Source organism: Gopherus evgoodei, chromosome 1 (assembly GCF_007399415.2).
Source record: "Gopherus evgoodei ecotype Sinaloan lineage chromosome 1, rGopEvg1_v1.p, whole genome shotgun sequence".
Taxonomy (NCBI): Eukaryota; Metazoa; Chordata; order Testudines; family Testudinidae; genus Gopherus; species Gopherus evgoodei.
Window position 1 is genome coordinate 6,709,052 of NC_044322.1, and position 23,166 is coordinate 6,732,217.

Below are 23,166 nucleotides of genomic sequence, written 5' to 3' on the forward strand. Positions count from 1 at the left end.
GGGTGAAGGATCTTGAGGGGAAAAGGGTAGCACGGGAGGTGGGTCCACATTTCAGGCACTTTTAGGGACCTTTTGCGGCTCCAATCGATGCCTTCAGTCTGGACCAGTGGTTCCCAAACTTTAGCAACCTGTGAACCCCTTTCACTAAAATGTCAAGTCTTGTGAACCCCTTTCTAAAAATGAATATTTCCAGGGATTTTCTCCTTTATCTGAGCATAAATTATAAAAGCATTGATCTTGGAAATATAAAATTTGTTTTTATGACATGCTTATTACACACTGTTTATCAATTATTATTTATCATTACAGTATTTTTATTACAGTATGAAAACGGTAACACTCTTCCAAGATTTCACTTTCGTAGCTTGTATCTCTTTGAATAAGCCTGTTATAAGACAAGGCTCCTATGTTTCATCCAGGAGTATCAGATGTGAAACAGCATGAAGGTATTTAAGAAGCCAACTCAAATTGTTCCTCGTACACAAACATTCAAGTCTCGGGCAGTCCAGGCAAACAATGGACGTTACAACAAAGCTTAAACTTGTTCTTCATAATAATTTTAAAAACAACACTAGCTGCCTATTTAATTTAAAAACAGCAAAAAATATCCCCCTCCCTTTCCATTTCTTATAAGGAATTCTGAAGTTTAAATCTCCTCAGTGTGATAGATCTGCTTGCTTTGATCTGCTTAGCTCTTGGAAGTCCAGGGGCTCCAGGCTGCTGGCCCCGTGCTGCCCAGGGTTCCTAGGGACAGTTCTGTTCGCCACTAGGGAATTTTTCCCCCAAGAACCCCCTGTAACATTTCACAAACCCCCCGCAGTTTGGGAAACACTGGTCTGGACTGAGGCCTCCACAGGGCTGTCAATTACCCAGAACTTCCCTATTGTGGGACCAGGAGTTCATGGCCCTGAGACAGGAGTCCTAGGAAGAAAGCCATGCAGATACCTATGACTGTGCAGCTCCAGGTGTGGGGCCGGGAGGTACGTGTGGGAATTGCTATGGTGGGGAGGGGTTCCAAGAGGCTTGGCTGGCTGGCTACATTCTCCTCTCCCCAATGAGCTCCACTTCTCCTCCGCATCAAACCAGATTCTGTCTCTCATGCTGGACAAGTAGGGTTGCCAACTGTCCATTAGTACAAGGGATGTTATTTTTTCATCTCTGTACATGCTCGGGAGTTGCTGAGTGCTCCAAAAAGCAGAAAGAAATACCCCTGGTGAATGTAGGCGAGTACTGCTTAGTAACATTAAGAATAATGATGATGAGAATAATAGTAAAAATACTATTGGGGAGGAGGTGCTTAGCAAACAGTCCCTTAACAATGTTGCCAACCCTCTGCTGGAGCAGGCTCCTTTCACCATGTTTGTGTTGTACAGGAGCAGGCTCCATGAATGCTGCCTGACTCTCGTCCCCCAGGCCCCAAATAGAAACACACCGTGTCTCCCAGGAGGGGGTGTCTCTTGCAACAGTCCAGTGACATTTATGCCTCTAGCAGGTTTCTGGTCACTGGCCACGAACAAGTGTTAAAGCGCAGCAGAGAAAGGCCTGGTGTAAAACGGGGGCGTCCTCGCCATCCTACTGTGCGGCACCCCCGGGAGTTACTTACACGGCATCGTCCTCACTCTCCGCACACAGGGTCACTTTGGAGCCATCTCGCAGCACAATCGTCATCAGGCAATCTCGGCTCTTCCCTTCCGGGGGCTGCACATCTGGAAGGCAAAGCATCAGACTTGAAATTAGATGAAGGTTTCTAACCATTAGAGGAGTGAAGTTCTGGAACAGCCTTCCAAGGGGAGTAGCGGGGGCAAAAGACATATCTGGCTTTAAGGCTAAGCTTGATAAGTTTATGGAAGGGATGGTATGATGGGATAACCTAATTTTGGCAATTAATCTTTATCAGCAGGTAAGTATGCCCAGTGGTCTGTGATGGGATGTTAGATGAGGTGGGATCTGAGATACTACAGAGAACTCTTTCCTGGGCGCTGGCTGGTCAGTCTTGCCCACATGCTCAGGGTTTAATTGATCCCCATATTTGGTGTCGGGAAGGAATTTTCCTCCAGGGCAGATTGGCAGAGGCCCTGGAGGTTTTTTGCCTTCCTCTGCAGCATGGGGCACGGGTCACTTGCTGGAGAATTCTCTGCAGCTTTAGGTCTTCAAACCACAATTTGAGGACTTCAATAACTCGGACATAAGTTAGGGGTTTGTTACAGGAGTGGGTGGGTGAGATTTTGTGGCCTGCATTGTGATCTTCTAGTCTGATCTCCTGCACAATGGTCCCTTCTGACCTTAAAGTCTATGAGAATCAGCATGTCAGAGGAGTCAGGGCAGGGGTGCAGCTAGCAACCTGAAACATGTGTGAATGCATGCATGCTCGGGAGCACACACACACCACCTCCTTCCCCTCAGAATCCAGGCACTCCAAGTCCCTAGTCGCAGCCCCATGTAAAGACCTCCTCAGCCACACGCCCACGACATGGCCAAGCTCCCCCGAACTATAACCTTATTGACTTTGGGGTGTCACATAAGAGCTATGTGCTCAGGGTTCATTGTCACTCCATTGTGGGCAAGCCTTACCCCTCCCTTTATTCAAGTGGGCATGGGTCTGTCCTGGAGAAGGGAGTGGTCCGCCCACCCCTCTGGGCACAGGGGACCCTTTCTGCTATCTGAGGGTACGATTTAGTTATGGAGGTGAGGGAAGTCTGGGATTCTGCGATGTTACCGGACCTCCATGACTTTGGCTTCAGCTGTCAGCAGTAAAGCCAGACTGTGCGCCCCCTCCCCATGGCTTCAGCAGGATCTGGAGCCGGGGCTGTGCTCCCCGTGGCAGAGGGGCTGGGGCTGTCAGTCCCCCCGTGGAGATCCCAGTCTCATTCCTCCCCATCCAGCTATTTTTACTAAAAGTCAGGCGAGTCAGGGCTCCCACACATTTTTGTCTATTGCCCGTGACCTTTGCGTGACTTTTACTAAAAATAATCGTGACAAAATCCTAATCTTATTTGATACCAGACCAGCAGAGACGCCATGGGACTGGCAGCAAGCCCCTCCCCTGTGCCTCTTCCAGGCAGGGGCTGCTAGAGCAGCAGGCTTCAAATATAACACGTCACAGGGATGACGGAGGCAATTTGCACCTCTCAGATTTACTGACTGAGGCTCTCTACAGACTCAGGCAGATGTCACCTGATCACTCACACACAGGTCTTGTTTTCAATGTTTTCTTTGCAACCATGGGAGCTACAAACAAAACCACTCTCATTTAAAAAGTGCCTGGAGATTCTAACCATGTCATCCTAGGAGGTCAGAGCTGGGGCCTAGGCAAGTCCATACAGGGCCCCTACGACTTCATCCAGCCCTGCCATCATCTCCCCGCAAGGCAGCCGTGCCTTCTCATGCATGGCGATGGTGGAGCCAGTGATGCAGCAGGAAATATCTAGCCATGGATCAGCAATCTCAGAGAGCCTGCCAGTAATAGCATCACAATCGCAGACTCTAGTAATTAGGTTAATATGACAGGATGGACACCTAACCCAGAAAGAAACCCAGCCTTTCTGGACAGAGCCAGTCAGCTAGCCCTTCCCATCCCACTCAATAATAATAAATAATAATAATCATAATATAGACTTTCACTCGATCTCAAAACACTTTATACAGCAGGGTCAGTAGCATAATCCTCATTTTACAGATGGAGAAACTGAGGCATGGAGTGGGGAAGTGACTTGCCCAAGGTCACTAAGCAGGTGAGTGGCAGAGCTGGGACTAGAATCCAGCTCTCCCGAGTCCCAGCTCAGTTTCCTGGCCATGCTGCCTCCCAGCAAAACACACGGCAGACGTAATTCATTCTCCCTCACAGGCTGCCCAAGAGCCCTCTGGGGAAAACGAGGCTGGCGGTCCTAGTCCAGAATCTGGTGGGCAGGAAAGACTGTAGAATGAGCCACTCACACAACCTCTGTCCTCTCCAGCAGAGAGGAGCCAAGGGCTGCCAGATCAGGGCTGAGCCATATCAGCAGGGGGCACAAGGGGGAAGCTCAGGCTGCTGTCTCTGGGGCTGTCAAGCTGGCACTGTGGCATGTCCCAGTAGGTGTTTCCATGGGCTCAGGTACTACCCAGATGGCACGGGACCAGAACCGCTGCAGCGCTCCCCAATGCAGGATGGGCTTGAACTTCAGAGCTAGGCCTGAGCTCTCCCAGCTCCCCGGGTCAGTGGATCTCAACTTATTTACCATTGTGGGCCACACTCAATACTACCTGTATGGCCCTGAGGATGTCACATGGGCCGGAGCTGTGTGTGCTGACTGGGCTGCAAGAGGCCCACAGGCTGCAGGTTGAGAACCACCTTCTGGGCAGTTCTGCCTAAGGGGCCCCTCCCTCAGGATGGGAGTGAACATTCCCTGGCTTCACAAGGCACCACCACTAGGAAAGCTTCCCTTCGCCTCCCCTTGTCCTCCAGAGGCCCTGGAAACCGGGGAGACCTGCCAACTAGGGAAACAACACAGACAGAGGCATCCTCTGCGTACGCACGCTGCTCTCCAGCCCTGATCCCAGAGCCCCGGTAGCACAGCTACGCCGGGAGTGAGAAGGCAGACTGGGAAGCTCCAAGTGACAGCAGCCGCTCCGCTCCCTAGAACAAAGGATAACAGCAGCACTGCAAGGAGGCGTTCTGCTGCCCAGGGAGGAGCCGCTCCCTGAGCTGCTGGTCAGGCGCAGAGCGCTGGGAGTGCTGGTCTCAAAGCATCATCTCCAGTCTGGAGGGGACCACTCGGAGTGGACTAATCCAAGAGGAGAGAGTTCCCCGTGCATAGTCAGGTGGAGTTGCACTTCCCCATGAGGTCGGCTGCAATCTACTACCCAGAAGGTTTAGCCAGCTGGGACTCCCGATTGCTGCCGACGAGCCTACCCCAGCCCAGGAGGGATGGAAGCCGCTCGGCCACGTGATCTCCGCCTCGGAAGGCAAAGGGCAAACAAAAAGACTGAGGAAGAGCGTTAATGCGAAGTCAAATGGGCTGGTGACCGCAGGGCAGGGCACTGCTGCAGGAGGAAGCTTGCAACAAGCAGCCAGCAAGGTCTGTCACGCTCTGCTGGAGACATTGACCATTGTGTGCTCCTTAACCCTAGAGCAGAGTATCAGTAAAGTCAGCTTTGGGGCTGGCTGCCAGCACTAGAGATTGAGTCCTCTAATTACCCGCAGCTGCCTTCCAACAGTCCCTGGCCATGCCTTCTCCTTGAGCTGGGGGGCCCAGTGACAACTGAGGAAAGGGCTGAGGGCTTGGCTACACTCGAAACTCCAAAGCGCTGCCATGGGAGCGCTCCCGCAGCAGCGCTTTGAAGTGCGAGTGTGGTCGCGGCGCCAGCGCTGGGAGAGAGCTCTCCCAGCACTGCAGGTACTCCACCTCCCCATGGGGATTAGCTTACAGCGCTGAGAGCCGCGCTCCCAGCGCTGAGGCACTGCTTACACTGGCGCTTTGCAGCGCCGTAACTTGCTGTGCTCAGGGGGGTGTTTTTTCACACCCCTGAGCGAGAAAGTTGCAGCGCTGTAAAGCGCCAGTGTAGCCAAGGCCTAAGTGACTTGCCAGAGAAGTCTGGGCTGGGAATAGAACCCTAATCACCAGAGTTCCCAGTCCAGCGCCTTAACTGCAAGGCCACCATCCTTCCCCCTCTGCAACAGGTTATACCAGGGAACAGGCGAGAGCTGGGAACAGGAGAGATCCAGCCCAGTTTGGGTGCCACTGTCATACCCGTGACAATCTCTTGAACAAGGGAGTGGTTCCATAGCCCAGCCACTCCTTCCTTGCTAAGGATGGGATGTGGATACCTGCCCCACGAAGCGCATCAACTCCAGTTTATACTGGCTAGCAAAAAGCTTTCACTCGCTAACAGCCTGGGAAAGGTTTGAGCCAGGAAACGAGAGTTGCAAGCCTTTCCATCAGCTCCTACATTACACCAGCTCCCTTAGCCATTCCTAAGGGAGTCTGATGTCACACTGTTTACACTTACAGACCCATTGTAATACAGCACTGTTTTGAAAGAAGCAACCCCAGGACACAGTTTGCCTTTCTGTAGCATCTTTCATTTCAGGGTCTCAAAGCGAACTTGCCTACATCAATGAATTAAATCTCACCACTTCTGCGTGGGGCAGACACATCATCATGTTGTTACAGACGGGGAACCGAGGCACAGAGAAAGTGACTTGCCCAAGGTCACATAGGAAGCCTGTGGGAGAGCCATGACTAAAACCCAGACACCTAGTCATCCTCCTAGTTCATCATCATCAAGGCAAATTCCAAAAGGGATGTGGCCTCTTTGCTGAGCAAGCACCACCCAGATTGATCTCTTACTGGGTACTTAAAATGATCTGGCTGGATGTTCAGCTCGTGTCTGTTCCTGGCAATTTTATCGCACCACTGAAGCTGTTGGCCCACGTGATCGCTGACCACACAGCAGCATTCCTTGGGAAATGTGCTTCTTAATTCACTAGTCTTCCTGCTAGCTGCATGCCCACAACGGAAGTTGAACACAAGCAAGTGATGGACTAACTGGGCTCCAAGGATGCTGAGGCCCTGTCCCCTGCTCTAGCCACTGAAGGATGAATGGCAAAGAAGCCATCAACAACCCCAGATCAGTATAGAGACAGCATGGTTCAGCCAAACAGCAGCACAAAGGAAAGACTTGCAGAAGATTAGTTTGTTGGTCCCCTTCTCCTCAGGTTATGATGTATGGAATGTAGGTGCAGCTGGGGACAGGACTGCACAGATAAGAAGTGGCAGCCGTCTTAGCTCCAGGGCTCCTTGAGGATACCATGAGCACTGGCAGGTACAGCCATGAACCCAGAGGAAGACACATATCACCAATTGTTGCTGTCCATCGTATCCAATGACAACGTCAGACTCACAGCATCACCTGTGTTCTCTTGTTGCCGTATAGTCCAACCTCCGAGGAGCAAGGCTGTGAACAAATGTCATGCAGGAATACATCGTCTCCCACTGATGACTTGGCATGCCCCAAAACAAGTAGTTTGAATAACCCAAGCACTTAAAAGACAAGGAACTGAACAATTAAGGAGACATCTCTAATCCTACACTGCCCATATAATATAAACAAACAATTAAAAAAAAACAACATTTAATCACAACACAACAACCTTAACTCTGACCTGTGAAATGTTGGGAAATTTTGTTTTAGGTTGTTTGAGAGGTCTTTTTTTACATTATTTTTGCTATCTTTAACACTCCAAAATCAAATTTTAAATAAAAGAATTATTGTTAATTGGGCAATATCGGTTAATACTTTAGCAACCAGCAGTTTTTGGATAACTGTTTATTCCTGCCATTTCTTGCTGTGCTTATAGTTCATTGGGAAAAGTGTATAACACTCATTTAGGATAATATTGGTGGATATGTAGATGATGTGTACTTTTGGAATTTTGTAAATCTGTCAGTTAATGGCCTGGACTGATTGTGGAATTTGGAAGGGAAATAGCAAACCATATGAGCAAGGAGATGATAAACTAGGGGGAAGTAAAAATTTCCACTTGTTGGTGACCTGTTATCCACACCTGGTTTGATATATTTTCATCAGACTTGGCAGAAACCTCGGACTAAATGTGGTAATTTTCAGGCCAAACTGATTTGCCAAGCCAAAAAGTGATACGAGATCTAAAACAGGGCTTTAAAATGGAATCTACCAACAACCTGACCTATGGAAAGGAAAGAAAAACTCTCGCCTCTCCATAATCAAGCACTTTGAGCTCCGAGAGAGAGGGCTCTATAGAAATGCAGCGTTGTTATTGTGATTAGAAGCATAAGAAAGGAGCTTTGTGCCATAGGAATGTCCTTTGTTCCAACTGCCTGAGGGATAATGCAACTTGCTGACTCAATACAGTACCATGTATTGAGTCACCAGAACAACAACAAAATGCAAACCAAGGAAGAGAGCGAGAGAGAGAGAATCTCCCTCCTCACCCAAAAGAAAAACGGGCCCACATCTGTGTAGAGTATATTCCACTGCCCTGGGCTTGTGTATTCATTATGTAGTACTCAGACACATATTCAGACACATTTTCTGATTCATGTAGCGTCTATTATAATCAAGAGTGCAGGTTCCACATCAACAACAGAAGGAACAGGTCATTCACAAGCTCAACATCTCACTTCAAGCAATAAGCAGGGTCTCACTTAGTCACCAAGGTAACAAGCGAGCCAGCCGTCAGTCCAGCTGCCTAATCATTGGTGTTCTCTACATTCCCTCATGGAATGGTCTTGTCGTGGGAGACCTGTGGACACCGGAGTTTTGGAGAAGAGACTGTTGCTTTCTCTGTGGATTGGGGGAATAAGACCAAAATGAATGTCAGGAAACTGAGGTTCAGAACCTTGGCTTGGGTTTGCCTGGGCTCTGCCATCTCTGAAATGAAGGAAGTTTGACATGTGAGGTGCTTTTGAAGTTGCATCTGCATAGAACTGTGAAGTTGTATCTTTTGGTCATTATTAGGGGGCTTTTCTCTCTTTCTAAGAAGGGACCCAGACAACTCAGTCTTGCCCGCATTGAATACCTCCATCGCGTGGAGTGGGCAGCACATTGGAAAGCTCATGCATGATTAACCCCAAAGGAAGGCACAGGTTCCAGAGATGGGGGACGTGTTTGGATAATGGAGGCAGCACACAGCCATCCTGTTAAGGATACTTTGGTTTAGAAGGCCCCAATGAGCTCTGGTCCTCTAGAAGTGGGAGAGTAGGCGACACATGTAAGACATGGCAAGCAGAAGACACTCACTGCCAGCTAAACAAATCTGCAGAGCATCCCTATGAATCACCTCACAGCCAGAGCACATGGTGCAGTCAGGAAGGTCACAACTAGGGCAGGGGCATGGTGAGCCGTAAGAGGGAGGACAGAACCCCAGAACAGACGCATGAAACGGCGAGTTTATTTTTATTACAGCATCCCTTCAAATCAAGCAAGTCTAACAAAGCCACGACACTGAGTGTGAACATGAAAGGCAGCACAGTCCAGCGGGTAGAGCATTGCACTGAGAGTCAGAGCTGGGTGCTAAATCCCGGTTCTGCCACTAACTCAGCGTGACCTCACCACTGCATGTCTGTGCCTCAGTTTCCCCATTTGTACAGTGAAAGACGAGGATACTTGCCACTTTTTGTAAAGGGCAGTGTAATCGATGGCAAAATGAAGCAGTAGTATCATTTACCAAAGAGCACCAGAATGCTCAGCTCCATATTAAACAGAGTCCCTACCCTAGCAGCACACTACAAAGACAGACAGCATGCACAAATCAGACGCTGTCTGGGAGCCCCAGAGAACAGTTCTCTCAACATCTTAGATGCTGCGGAAGCAAGGATGTAGAAAGCGCGAGGTGCCCCAGAGGCATTCGCTCACCTCTGCATTCGCGGCCAGTCTTTATGTCCCGGCAGTTGAATTTGATGTGGATCCTGCCCTCCAGGTCACGCTGGGTCTCATCCTGGTAATATACAAGGCCACCATCTAGCCACAGAACAAACCAGTTCCTTTTCCAGCGTCGCAAAATGGAACCTGCAGTAGCCAGGAGGAAGGAGGGTGAGGGCAAAATCCAGATAGACGTCTGCCATCCACATAATAGTACGTTCCTCCTGCAGGGCTGCTGATGGGGCAAAGCATCTAACCTCTTGCTCTCACTGCCACACACACTGAAACAAGGAGAGCTTTGCTGACTTCAGCTTCCAGCCACTAGATCTCATTCTGCCTTTGGTTGCTAAATTAAAAAGCCTTTTTAGTTTGGGGTGTTCTTCTCCCCCATGTAGGTTTTGACATACGAAAGGCTTGTCTTACTGGAGACACAGACCAGACACCCAGCTTGAGTTGCTGAGTGGGGAGCACAGGTCTTGCTTTAAAGCAGAAAACAACAGCCCAAAGCAAAGGCCAGTCTGATAAACATAAACATACAGACAGTTGTGAGGAGAACTGCATGGCGAAAGCAGGCTTGGGATCTTAAATTTGTCTCCTACCTGATCCCTTTGGAGGCAACGGGCAGCGTCGCAATAGCAGAGCAGGGATAGTGCTTCTCAGGGCATGTCTACATGGTAGCTGGAGGTGTTATTTCCAGCTCGAGGAGACATACCTGTGCTAAATCTGATCAAGCTACCGTGCTAAAAAATGGCAGCATAGTCATGGCAGCACAAGCTGTGGGAGGGGCAAGCTGTCCTAAGTGCGTAACAGCAGACCTTGGACAGGATTACAATCGGGTTGGCCATCCCGCTGCTCACTCTCCATAGCTCTGCTTTTATCTGTAGCACACTCAGAGCAAGCACACGTACATCTCCTTGAGCTGGAAAGTACCTGGCCAGCTCGAAGTGTAGGCTTACCCGCAAAGTCACAATTCTGTCCTTGCTTCCCCCTGGCTACATGGGCAAAATCAGATGTCTCAGCCCTTTTGATGGCACAACTCACTGCCCCCTTCATTCTGGCTCAGCTCTGCTCGCATGGCATCATGGGAGAGGGGGGTAAGCTTTGGCTTTCCACTTCCTGCCCATCTGAGGAGGAGGGGAGCAGCTGTGTTGCTCTGGCTCCTATGTAGGGTCCGATGCTGTAGAGTAGACAGCTTGCACAGGGAGTAAGCAGGCTCCTTATACTTTCTGTATACAGTCAGGTTCGCTAGCGAGCCTTTTTGTCTTTTTTCCTCATGTCTGATTTACTGAAAGCTCTTTGGCACACAGCCCTGTTCATCATTGTTTCTCCATGTAAAGCCCCTAGAGTAACTGGGGGCACTGGGGGTCTGATTCTCCTCTGCTTTGCCCCTTGGGTAGTGGTTGACACCCGGGAAAAGTGAATGGAAGGTGATGTCAGATCAGAATGGCTGTATTCCACACCCAGTGGCGAGCGACTGCACAAAGCGAGAGCAGTGGAGAATCCAGCCCAAAAGAGTTCAAATAGGGAAGGCCAAAGAGTTCTAATTACGGCCCCCAGTGACAGCTTTAAAAATAAAGTAGTCCCCAAATGAGCAATTGCAGCAAATTGGTCACACACTTAGCCCTACCCTTGCCTCACCTGGGTGACGAATTACTTGCCAGAGTAGTCTCACTGACTGACTTAGGAGAAGGACTCCTCACCAAGTGCGAATAAGGGGACAAAATTTGACCCACAGAACGTTACCATGGAAGTAATGTCAACAATGCCAATAGCTTGTGCCAGCCTTGTGCTATTGCAGTAATTCCCAGGCCCAGAGCAACTGGAAGTGGTGTGACAGGAGCAGAATGGCATGCCAGGTATAGCCTTCATGTCATTACCAGGGCACTGCTATTCAGGAAGCATAGCACAGTACTGGAAGTCACATGTCCTGGGTTTTCTCAAACAGAAAGACAACCTAGATTTGTAAGGCCAGATGGGGCCATCTAGCCTGTTTTGCATAACACAGACCAGCTACACTCAGTAATTCTCACACTGAGCCCAGTAACTTGTTATTGAACTAGAGCAGCAGTCCCCAACCTTTTTTGCCTGGTGGGCACCAGAAAACAAGCCAGGGAGGACCGTGGCGATGGACAAGCATCCACTGAAATGCTGCCGACAAGCGATGCTCATCCACGGGCCAGTACGCGGGCACACTTAGTCGCCATGGCACCTGCGGGCACCGCATTGGGGACCCCTGAACTAGAGCATACACTTTAGTAGATCTCTATCATCAGAGACAGGATTGTCTGCTGTCAGGTTCTTACACGCTTTAGGGCAACTCCAAGAGGCCAGTCCCCGAGGCAAAAACACTATGCCGTAGCCAGTGGGTTAACCGAATTCTTTTCTGAGTGCTGGCTGGTGAGTCTTGCCCACATGCTCAGGGTTTAGCTGATCACCATATTTGGGGTCGGGAAGGAATTTTCCTCCAGGGCAGATTGGCAGAGGCCCTGGAGGTTTTTCGCCTTCCCCTGCAGTGTGGGGCATGGGTCACTTGCTGGTGGATTCTCTGCAGCTTGAGGTCTTCAAACCACAATTTGAGGACTTCAATAACTCGGACATAGGTCAGGGGTTTGTTGTAGAAGTGGATGGGTAGGATTCTGTGGCCTGCTTTGCACAGGGGGTCGGACTAGATGATCACATTGGTCCCTTCTGACCCTAGAATCTATGAAACATGAAATGTTTAAGCACTGGGGATCCAGGCTGTGCATGCAATAAGCACATCAGCCAGCTACCCAAAGCGTGGGAAGAAAAAAGCTGTCCCCGAATACCCTCAACAACAAGGACACAGCTATGAGAAGCCAGCCCGGTGCACCCCTCCCTTCCCAAATAGAGAGAGATCTTTTGGGCATGACACAGCTAAATTACAGACTGGACTTACTCTGTCTCCAAAGCCAGCCACTCTTCATCAGCGCCATTGCTTTAAAAGGCCTTTCCAAACCTATCAAGGCAGGAACATTAAAGGCACAGAGTTAAAATAAATAACCACACTGGGGTCTGTCGTCATCATCTCAATAAACACAGCAGCTTTTCCCAAAGCTACTCGCCTTAACTACTGGGTTTCCCACATGCAGGCTTCCCCTAGCAACTTTTAAAAGAAAGTATTTTGAGTTCTAAATTTAAGAGCTAGTCTGGGTCAAATAGATGCAGTATATAATTATCTGTGTGATATGAATTGAGGAGGGGGAAAAAAACTCCAGCTACCTTTCTTTACAGCATTAATCATATTGGGATTTAGGGATTAGCAGCTCTCCTGTACACGTAAGTGGAGAAATCCAGAATATACCTGCAAACACAGGCAACAACTCCCAAAGGCTTTGGTAACTTTCCACAGTGACTGATTGGCAAAAAACAAACAAGTGTTGCAAATGGATGAAAATTAGTTCTTACTAGAGTTTAAAAAACCCATTAGCGCAAACAAATCATAGAAGTGTAGGACTGGAAAGGGGCCTTGAGAGGTCACCTAATCCAGTCCCTTGCACTCATGGCAGGATTATGTAATAACTAGCTAACCCATCCCTGACAGGTGTTTGGAGGTTTTTAAGAACAGGTTAGACAATGACAGAGTCCACAACCTCCTTAGGCAATCTGTTCCAGTGCTTAACCACCCTGACAAATGCAACAGCCAAACAGTGGGGAGTAACAGGAATACAGCCACTTCTTTTAAGTCAAGAGTAGCAAGGCACAATACATTTTCAGTCTTTTTGGAGGGGTAAATAAGAGATTTTACTAACTTACATATATATGTATATTACATACAAACAGAGAGCCAATCTATGAACACATGAAGAGAGTAGTGTCACCTATTTCAGTGTTTATGGACAAATATGCAGTATTCATAAACTACCCACCAGTTGTATTATACACCTATATTCACACCTGTGCATGAGGGTATCCTCACACAGCTATACAATACAGCCACGCACCTCTCTAAACCATACCCCTGGCCAGCGCCTGGATGTTGCCTACCTCCCCTCGAGACACATCACCTGTTAACTGTCCTCGGGTGGAAACAGCTCAGGCATCTCTCTTATCTGCAATTTTCACAGGACCACTCGTGTTGACAGCGAGCAGCTGCCGCCGTGGAAATTCACGGGCATCGGAAACTCCTGCGCACAGTCAGCCCGCCTGCGAAGCCCTCGCCCCCACCTGCTGTTGCCAAACCAACCCCAAGCCAGCCGGGCGAACTTACAGCCAGCACAGCAGCATGGCGCACACGCCCTGACCCCGCAGCACCCAGCTCTGCGCATCCTTTACCTGGGACTATGCAGGACCCCGCCACGCGCCCGCCGCTGCTAGAACCCCCGCCTCTGTGACGCGCGGGCCAGCCGGGTGCCCCCCGCGCGGCAGGAACGCGCACACACACACCCCGTGGGAGTTCGGATCGCACAGCACGCTGGGAGTTGTATTTTGCAGCCCGATGCCTGCCTGGGCAGGGTGAGCCGGGCCGGAACTACAGCCCCCAGGATGCAAAGGGGCCGCTCCCGTTCATTCCAGCAGGCTGGGGGTTTGTTTTGCAGGCTGGCTGCGGCCGGAGCTGGTCTGGCAGAAGGGGAGGCAGGTGCCTTTGTTCAGACAGCCAGCGGCGGGGCTTGCTGTCTTTGGCCCCTCTGCAAGCTCTGATTGGGTGGCTTGCAGAGGAACAGGGTTGTATCAAAGCCTCCTGTGCAGGGCTGCGGTGGGCATGGACCTGGGCAGCCTCAGCCGGGGACCCTTCTGCGCAGCCTGTGCTATTTTTAGTCTCCCTTCAGTTTAATTAGCAGAGAGGCCGGGCTGGTCAGGTGGCCTCGTTCGGCTTAGGAGGCGATCACAGGAAAGAAACAGACACTTGCACGCACAGGGTTTGTCCCCTGCTTAAGGCTTTGGGGAGGGGAGACCAGCCGTGACCCCAGGGTGACCCGCTGCACGGAAAGGCACCGCTGCAGCCTAAGCCAGGGCAGTGAGCTCTGTGTGTTGAGACGTAGGATCACTCACTGCCGCTAGAGATGGGAAAGGCCAGGCAGGCCACCATGCCACTAGGATGAACGTGGGGCAGACACACACACACACACACAGAGCATCACTCAGGCCTGGGCAGGATTGTTTCCCACTGTATATTTCCCAGTGCTTTCGTCTGATCTGGCTTTGAATGTCCCAAGTTCTGGGGCTCCCGCCAATGGGACAATATCACGCCGCCAGGTAGAATGGGCTGGGACTTGGGAAGAAATTCCTAGCGGGCGGTGCTGAAGATGTGGGACATGCTTAGGAGCAAGCGTGCACTGCTCTTAGCTGTGGCTGCCTATTGAGGCTATGGTGTACCCGGGCTGTGTTTGCACAAATTACATCCTGGGACAGGGGGGCCTTAAGACAGAACCTGTCCTACCAGTTAACAAGAAGCCTGTCTGCAAATAAAGGCTGAGACCCTACTCCAGGGTCTCAAGTTATTGCTGTCTCAGACAGCTCTGCACGCTAAGGTGCCAGTAGCTGGTGACCAGGTGCAGAGCTGCAGTGAGCATTTCCATAGCCCCTCCTGTGACATTCCAATCCACATTCCTTATGAAAATATGCATCTGATATGACTTTGACATAACTGAGATATACATTACGCAAGATGGGTCTTGTGAGATATCGTTGGAAAGGTTATGATTTGCTGAATGCAATTATCCAATTTGTATGCCTGTATCATTTCTGTATCTGCAGTTAAGAATATTGACTATGTATCTGTATTTCAACTATGCTACTTTGGGTGATCCCTACTGCTAATACTTCAGGTACAACAATGGAAAAACCAGACAAGCCCATCAGCAAGGACAATGGACTGTGAAAAGCTTGGCCCTCCTGTGGACCCTCCATACTGCCACTGACTCATGGACACTGTGTCAGGTGGTCTTGTCACCTGATGCTTAACATTACCTGGGACTTCTTGTAATTTTCTACTGTAAGGGAGGGGGGTTAAGTTTGGGAAACAAAGGATTCCTGCCTTATGGAAATCCTATTTAAGGGTGGGGAGGAAGGCAAATAGGACTCCTCCTCTCCATGGCCTGTCAGTCCAAGAAGAAAAACTGCTAAAACCACCTGAAGGGAAGGCAGGGGGGAGTTCATACTGAGACAGGAGTCCAGTCTGAAAAGAAATATAACTGGAACTCTGAACCACAGAAACTTTGACAACTGCCTGCAAAATATCTAGGGTGAGAAATGCTATTTGTAACCAATTTCTTTAGCGAAACTAGCTTAGTTTAACAGATTTATTTGGGCATAAGCTTATTGGGCATAAGCTTATGCCCAAATAAATCTGTTAGTCTTTAAAATGCCACTGGACTCGTTGTTTTTGTGGATACAGACTAACACATCTATGTCCTGATACTTAGCTTAGTTTGCATGTTTGATTTCATTTGCTTAGTAATCTGTTCTGTTCTATTTGTTATCTCTTTTACTTTTACTTACCGCTTAAAAGCTATGTTTTATAGCTAATAAAATGTTTTATTTATTATTAAACCCAGTTGCTGTAATTTCTAACTGTGGGGGAAAGAAGTGTGCACACCTCTCTCCACATTGTAGGGTGGGGGTGGAATTTCATGACTGTCATAAACAGATAGTTAAGGGTTAATGTCTCTTTTACCTGTAAAGGATTAACAAGTTCAGTGAACCTGGCTGACACCTGAGCAGAGGACCAAGCAGAGGACAAGATACTTTCAAATCTTGGGGGAGGGAAGTCTTTGTTTTGTGCTTTTTGAGTTGTTCTTTGTTCTCTTTTGGGATTAAGAGGAGCCAGACATGCAACCAGTTTTCTCCAATCTTTCTGAAACAGTCTATCATGTTCTAAATAGTAAGTACTAGATAGGAGGTGAATTAGTCTTTATATTTGTTTCCTTGATTTGCAAATGTGTATTTTGCTGGAAGGATATTTTACCTCTGTTTGCTGTAACTTATACTGAGGCTAGGAGGGAGGGAGTTTCTCTGGTCTATGTAAAGCTGATACCCTGTAAACAGTTTTCCATCTTGATTTTACAGAGATAATTTTTTACTTTTTCTTTCTTTAATTAAAAGCTTTTCTTTTTAAGAACCTGATTGATTTTGTCCTTGTGTATGACCCAAGGGGACTGGGTCTGAACTCACCAGGGATTGGTGGGGGGGAAAGGAGAAGGGGGGAAGGTGAATTTCTATCTGTTTTAAGATTCAAGGAGTTTGAATCACAGTAATCTCTCAGAGTAACCCTGGGAGGGGAAAGGTAGGGGAATGGTTTATTTCCCCTTGTTTTAAGACCCAAGGGGTTTGGGTCTTGGTCTCCCCAGGGAAGGTTTGGGGGGGACAAGGAGTGCACCAGACACTGAAATCTCTGGTTGGTGGCAGCATTATCAGATCTAACCTAGGAATTAAGTTTAGAGGAGTACATGCAGGTCTCCACTTTCTGGACGCTAAAGTTCAAAGTGGGAAAGAGACCTTGACAATGATATATCTTTGGGTCTGCATCCCAAGGGCGGTGGAAATTTGAGTGCAGGAGCAAGTCCCTTAAACTGAGTCTTCCCAGAGCTGATCTGCAGCTAGGTGTGGCCCTGCCTGTGTGTATGTTCGAGGAGGTTTAAAGAACCTGGCTCAGCAAGACATAAGAACGGCCCTACTGGGTCAGACCAAGGGTCCATCCAGCCCTGTATCCTGTCTTCTGACAGTGGCCAGTGCCAGGTGCCCCAGAGGGGAGGGAATGAACAGAACAGGTGATCCATCCCCTGTCACCCATTCCCAGCTTCTGGCAAACAGAGGCTAGAGATACCATTCCTGCCCATCCTAGCTAATAGCCATTGATGGACTATCCTCCATGAATTTATCTAGTTCTTTTTTGAACCCTGTTATGGTCTTGGCCTTCACAACATCCTTTGGCAAGGAGTTCCACAGGCAGACTGTGCATTGTGTGAAGAAATACTTCCTTTGGTTTGTTGTAAACCTGCTGCCTATTCATTTCATTTGGTGACCCCTAGTTCTTGTGTTATGAGAAGTAGTAAACAACACGTCCTTATCTACTTTCTCTACACTAGTCATGATTTTATAGACCTCAATCATATCTCTGTTTAGCCGTCTCTTTTCCGAGCTGAAAAGTCCCAGTCTTATTAATCTATCCTCGTACAGAACCTATTCCATACCCTTAATCATTTTTGTTGCCCTTTTCTGAACCTTTTCCAATTCCAATATATCTTTTTTGAAATGGGGCGACCACATCTGCACACAGTATTGAAGATGTGGGCATACCATGGATTTATATAGAGGCAACATGATATTTTCTGTCCTATTATCTATCCCTTTCTTAATTATTCCCAGCATTCTGTTAGCTTTTTGGATTGCCACTGCACATTGAGTGGATGTTTTCAGAGGACTATCCGCAGTGACTCCAAGATCTTTCTTAAGTGGTAACAGCTAATTTAGACCACATCATTTTATAAGTATAGTTGGGATTATGCTTTCCAATGTGCATTACTTTGCATTTATCAACATTAAATTACGTTAAAAAACAGGTTAAAGGGATCCCATGCTGGCAGAACAGGTAGACTCAGTGGTATCTCAGCACATCAGGTGGCTTCCCAAGGGGCCCAATCATCACACCTCCCATCCGAGGATCTAAAAGCACTCCACAAACTTTGATTGTTTCAGCCTCACTGCTTCCCTGCCAGTTTAGAGAGGCGTGAGTGACATGCCCCATTTTATACAGGGAGCCAGTGGCAGAGTTGGGAATGGAACCTAGGTCTTCTGATGCCTGGTTCTGTGGTCTGCAGCATCCCATTGCCTCCCACTAGGCAGCCTACAGAACGTACACTGTTTTATTTACTCTGCCTTTGAGCTGTGTTACTGAGGAGGAGACTTTGAGAAGGAACAGTCCTTCTGTTTGGGAGAAGCCTGGGAAAAGCCTCTCAGTAATATTGGGCCAACAGCTCATGCTGCTGGCATCCTGGCTGTGCATACCGTAAGGAAGCACACAGCGCTGCCAGACTTCTGTGGTCAGGAATGGCTATTGGTATCGCTGAATCACAACAGCCACACTGTCGTGTGGCACCTTATGGACTAACAGACGTACTGGAGCATGAGCTTTCGTGGGTGAATACCCACTTCGTCAGATGCATGAGTAGTCACCCAGGAAAGCTCATGCTCCAATATGTCTGTTAGTCTATAAGGTGCCACAGGACTCTTTGTCGCTTGTTACAGATCCAGACTAACACAGCTACCCCCTGATACTTGACAGCCACACTGAAGAAAGACAGGGAAAACATGGACATGTGCACAGTTAAAAAAGAAACTATTACTTTATTCTGCAGCGGGGCTGGCTTTGAAACTGCCTTCCAGTTGCTTAGCTACGTGAGGTGGGTACCATGTTAAAAGACAAGAGTCAAGGGGGAAAGAGATGGAGAGCCAGCGAAAGGCCATTCCAATCCAGACAGCAGGAGCAGCAGAGGAGGAGATGCTCAAAGCTGTCACAATCAGGTGAAGGAATCAGAGAAGAGGCCAGTTGTAGGTGAATGGAGGGAGTGGGAAGATGAGTAGAGAGCGAGAAAGTGTTTGAAAGACTGCGGAAGGTACTAATAGCAAGGCAGCCATAAGCTCTTTGGAGCAGGGATGCCGTCTCATAGATTTGTAGTGTCTAGGACAACAGGCCCCTGGCTGGAACCTCTAGGCGCTGCTGTAGTATTAATAATAAAATTAATGATGTTTATATTGCAGCAGTGCCTAGAGGCGTCAATGAAAATTGGGGCCCCCTTGTGCTAGGTGCTGTACGCCCACAGTGAGAGACAGTCCTGGCCCTGAAGACCCTGCAGTTTAAATAGACCAGAGAGACAAAGGGCAGGAGGGAAAACAGGTGCAGCAAATGGCCCAAGCTCGCCCAGCAGGATAGTGGCAGAGCTGGGAATAGAACCCAAAGTCTGCCATGTCCCAGTCCAATGCCCTAATCACCAAAACACACTGCCTTGATATTAGAACTGAATTCTGAAATGAATGGGGAACCAGTGGAAAAGCAGAATTCTGCTCCCAACATGAGCACAGCCTGAAACACAAAGAGGTTAGGAGAAGTTTTCACTATGATGCTGATCGTGTCTTGTCACCATGAAGGATGGAAACCATCTGTTTATTTTTAATGTGCATGAAAGGAACCACTTTACTCTGGAGCTTCAGTCTGTTTCCAAACTGTCCTCACATCTCAGAGCAGCCCAACTGGGTTGAGATGTGTCCTCTGGAAGAGACTTACATATATGCGAGGATTTGACAAATGTTGCACATTCCATTCAGTCTCACTTTCCATGTCACTGAAAAGCCACCTGTGCGATAAGTAAGACTGACAGTGGGACAGGACTATAGCAAGAGGCAATAAAGGCCTAACCTGCTCTTCTGTGCAATAAGCAATCCCATATCACCACTCATGATACAGGCTTCACCTGCAGTCAAATTCCTCTGATCTTGTTCGTCACTCACAGCTGGACAAGTCTTGATCAGTCAGATGTTTCCTGCTGTTACCTGCTGGATAACTACCTCTGAGGCTTGATCATGCAATCCTTACTGCTGCGAATAGTGCGCTTTGATATCAAGGGAGTAAGCTCAGGAGTAAGGAGTATCCACATGAGGAAGAACTGAAGGGATGTGGTGTCATTCCTGTGAAAAACCACTCAAATGACACCACATCCCTTGCACAAAGGCTGCACCCTTGCCAACTTTCAAGTCCTGGCTCCAAAGCGTGGGAGTACTAGAACATCTCAAAGAAAAAGACCACCCGAATTATTTAATCTGGGCAAAACAACACATTTTTTTCTAACCTAGTTCTCAGAAATAACTGACAAAGTGGGGCTGAAATTTTCTTTCTAAATTCAGTCAGAGGCAGACACCTGAAGCATAACATTTCAGCCCAAACAGCTGCAGTTTGGAAAAGTTATAAGCAACCAAAACCATGGCTGTCTAATGGGCCGTGACAGACGACCTTAAAAATAAGTGGTACCACCAGCCCTCTCTGTAAACAGTTATGGAATTATATTTGGAACCCCAACATCACACCTTTGTACTTGTGTATAAGAACCAGAATGTGAAAGTGACTAGAAATCTACTTGTCTTCTTTAAACAATTTTAAAATTATTTTCTTCCTTTGGGGAAAAATAAGGAGTATTTCGGTTAACCTTTATGAATCCCGAGGACCACACTTCAATCCTTAATAGATGAATCAGTTTTTAAGGTCAGGGAAGACCATTCTGATAATCTAGTCTGACCGAGTGCTGTGGAATTCTACCTAGTGATTCCTGCAATAACCCTATAATGTGAGATTGAGCTACAGAATCTCTTGTAGAAAGACATTCAGATTGTGTATAACTTTCCACCTTCTTCCTTCTTTTGCTTTGTCTCCGGGTCTTCTCCCCAGTCTCCAAAGTTTGGGATGATCTCTATTACTCACTCATTGCTGTATGTCTTGTAAGTAAGGCAGCCATGCCAAATTCATGCCAGTCACGCTTTTACACCGCCCCAAACCATGTTGTGTTCTCTTTCTGTGCTTGTGCCTATATGTCTCTTCTAATGGCCCAGAGACATAGATAGTTAAGGGTTAATGTCCCTTTTACCTGTAAAGGGTTAAGAAGCTAAGTAAACCTGGCTAACACCTGACCAGAGGACCAATAGGGGGACAAGATACTTTCAAATCTTGGTGGAGGGAAGTCTTTTGTTTGTGCTCTTTGTGTTATTGTTGTTCGCTCTTGGGACTAAGAGGGACCAGACGTACATCCAGCCTCTCCAAATCTTTCTGAATTAGTCTCTCATGTTTCAAACTTGTAAGTAGTTAGCCAGGCAAGGCGGATTAGTCTTATGTTTGTTTTCTCAACTTGTAAATGTTTCTTTTTGCTGGAAGGATTTTACCTCTGTTTGCTGTAACTTTGAACCGAAGGCTAGGGGGGGGGCCCTTTGGTCTATAGGAATCTGATTACCCTGTAAAGCATTTTCCATCCTGATTTTACAGAGATAATTTTTACCTTTTCTTTCTTTAATTAAAAGCTTTCTTTTTAAGAACCTGATTGATTTTTCCTTGTTTTTAAGATCCAAGGGAATTGGATCTGGACTCACCAGGGACTGGTGGGGGGAAAGGAGGGGAATGGTTAATTTCTCCTTGTTTTAAGATCCAAGGGGTTTGGATCTGTGTTCACCAGGGAATTGGTGAAGTCCCTCAAGGCAACCCAGGGAGGGGAAAGTTTTGTGGGGAGTGCCCCAGACACTAAAATTCTGGGTGGTGGCAGTGTTACCAGATCTAAGCTAGTAATTAGGCTTAGAAGTGTCCTTGCAGGTCCCCACATTTGTACCTTAAAGTTCAAAGTAGGGGAAAAAACCTTGATAGTCTTGTAAGTAAGGGAGCCATGCCAAATTCATGCCAGTCACGCTTTTACACCGCCCCAAACCATGTTGTGTTCTCTTTCTGTGCTTGTGCCTATGTGTCTCTTCTAATGGCCCAGAGACATTGATTTTCCATGAAGCTCCATCAATCCCAATGGAACCTTAAGTAAATGTTTAATGTTCCAGTCCAGGAAGGCTCTTAAGCATGTGCCCGTGCCTAATTTTAATGTAACCCTTCTGCCAGGTGAAGCCAGCAGCAGTCAGGGCTGGGTTCAGTACCTAGGGGTTCCTTTTCAACAACACAACACAGAACCGGCTCGAGCCCCAGCCCAGTAACCTGGGAAAATTCCACGCCACCCCCTGCACCTCTGAGAGGCAAAACTTCCCCATTTGCAAGCACAGCAGCTGAGCGTAGAAAAGAAACTTTGAATGAAAGGAGGGAAGTCACCCAGCATTAATTAGGGAAAATGCCACAAGCAGGATTCATAAACATAGAGCTGTGAGCAGGACACCCACCCCAGAGCATGTGGAGCAGAGCCTTCCGCCTCGTGTTCTTGAGTTCTACAACCAAAAGTTCCTTTTCTGTGCCCCTCTCTGCTCCCTCATCATACCCCACTCACAGTGATTGTCCTTGGTCAGTGAGGACCCAGGGTTCAGTGGTGCATCTGTGTAAATTCACCTTGCGTCCGGGGAAGAAGGTGTCTTGCTTGCTCTGCCATCTGAACACTTGCTCTGGCTGGCTGCCCTGCCAGCCACTTGTTCCTCTCCCTCGTTCGCTGGCCGACTGTCAGTCATCTTGTGCTGCCACCTGCCTCTCTGCTGTGACCTCTGCACATCAGTCTCCCAGAAGATTTGTCTACACTGGCACTTTGTCAGCAAAACTTTCGTTGTTCAAGGGTGTTAAAAAAATACACACACGCAAACGACAAAAGTTTTACCGATGAAAAGCACTGGAATAAATTGCCTAGGGAGGTCGTGGAATCTCCATCATTGGAGATTTTTAAGAGCAGATTGGACAAACAGCTGTCAGGAATGGTCTAGATAATACTTAGTTGTGCCAGAGGTGCAGGGGACTGGACTAGATGACCTCATGAGGTCCCTTCCAGGTCTATGGTTCTATGACTGAAGGGCAGGCGAAGAGTCTCCACGGAGGAAGCCCTGGGGGGTGCTGCTCCATCACCGAGCAGGAACCTTTGCACACAAGCTGGCCCACTAGGATACTGAGATAGACCCTGCTGGTCAGACTGAGGACTTGGGGCTACAGAAACGTTGCCAATGGAGGGGTACTATGGTGGGCCCTGTTGTACTGGGAAGGGACTGAGTTCGGGGAGGGCTACAGGACATTACTGAGGGATTTGAGATAGGCCCAGTTGGACAGCGTACCCCAGAAAGGGGTTGTTTGCACATGGATTATGGGTGACTTGGCGCCTGACAAGC

At 48.2% G+C, this 23,166-nt stretch overlaps 1 protein-coding gene across 3 annotated transcripts in view; it reads right to left on the reverse strand.

Annotated features, from left to right (window-relative positions):
• Positions 1–13,775, reverse strand: part of PLEKHB1 (pleckstrin homology domain containing B1) — a 36,654-nt gene extending 22,879 nt beyond the window's left edge. Inside the window, exons 1-4 of one of the 3 annotated variants that reach the window (XM_030557164.1) lie at positions 13,672–13,775; positions 12,296–12,355; positions 9,373–9,525; positions 1,604–1,706 (exon numbers count right to left, since the gene is read on the reverse strand). In XM_030557164.1, coding sequence (XP_030413024.1) covers positions 1,604–1,706; positions 9,373–9,525; positions 12,296–12,332 — 293 coding nt within the window. In that variant the 5' untranslated portion in view covers positions 12,333–12,355; positions 13,672–13,775. Of the gene's footprint in view, positions 1–1,603; positions 1,707–9,372; positions 9,526–12,295; positions 12,356–13,403; positions 13,565–13,606 lie in introns of those variants that run through there. The other 2 variants (XM_030557145.1, XM_030557153.1) reach the window with 2 other exon arrangements.
• Between the last annotated feature and the right edge of the window lie 9,391 nt (positions 13,776–23,166).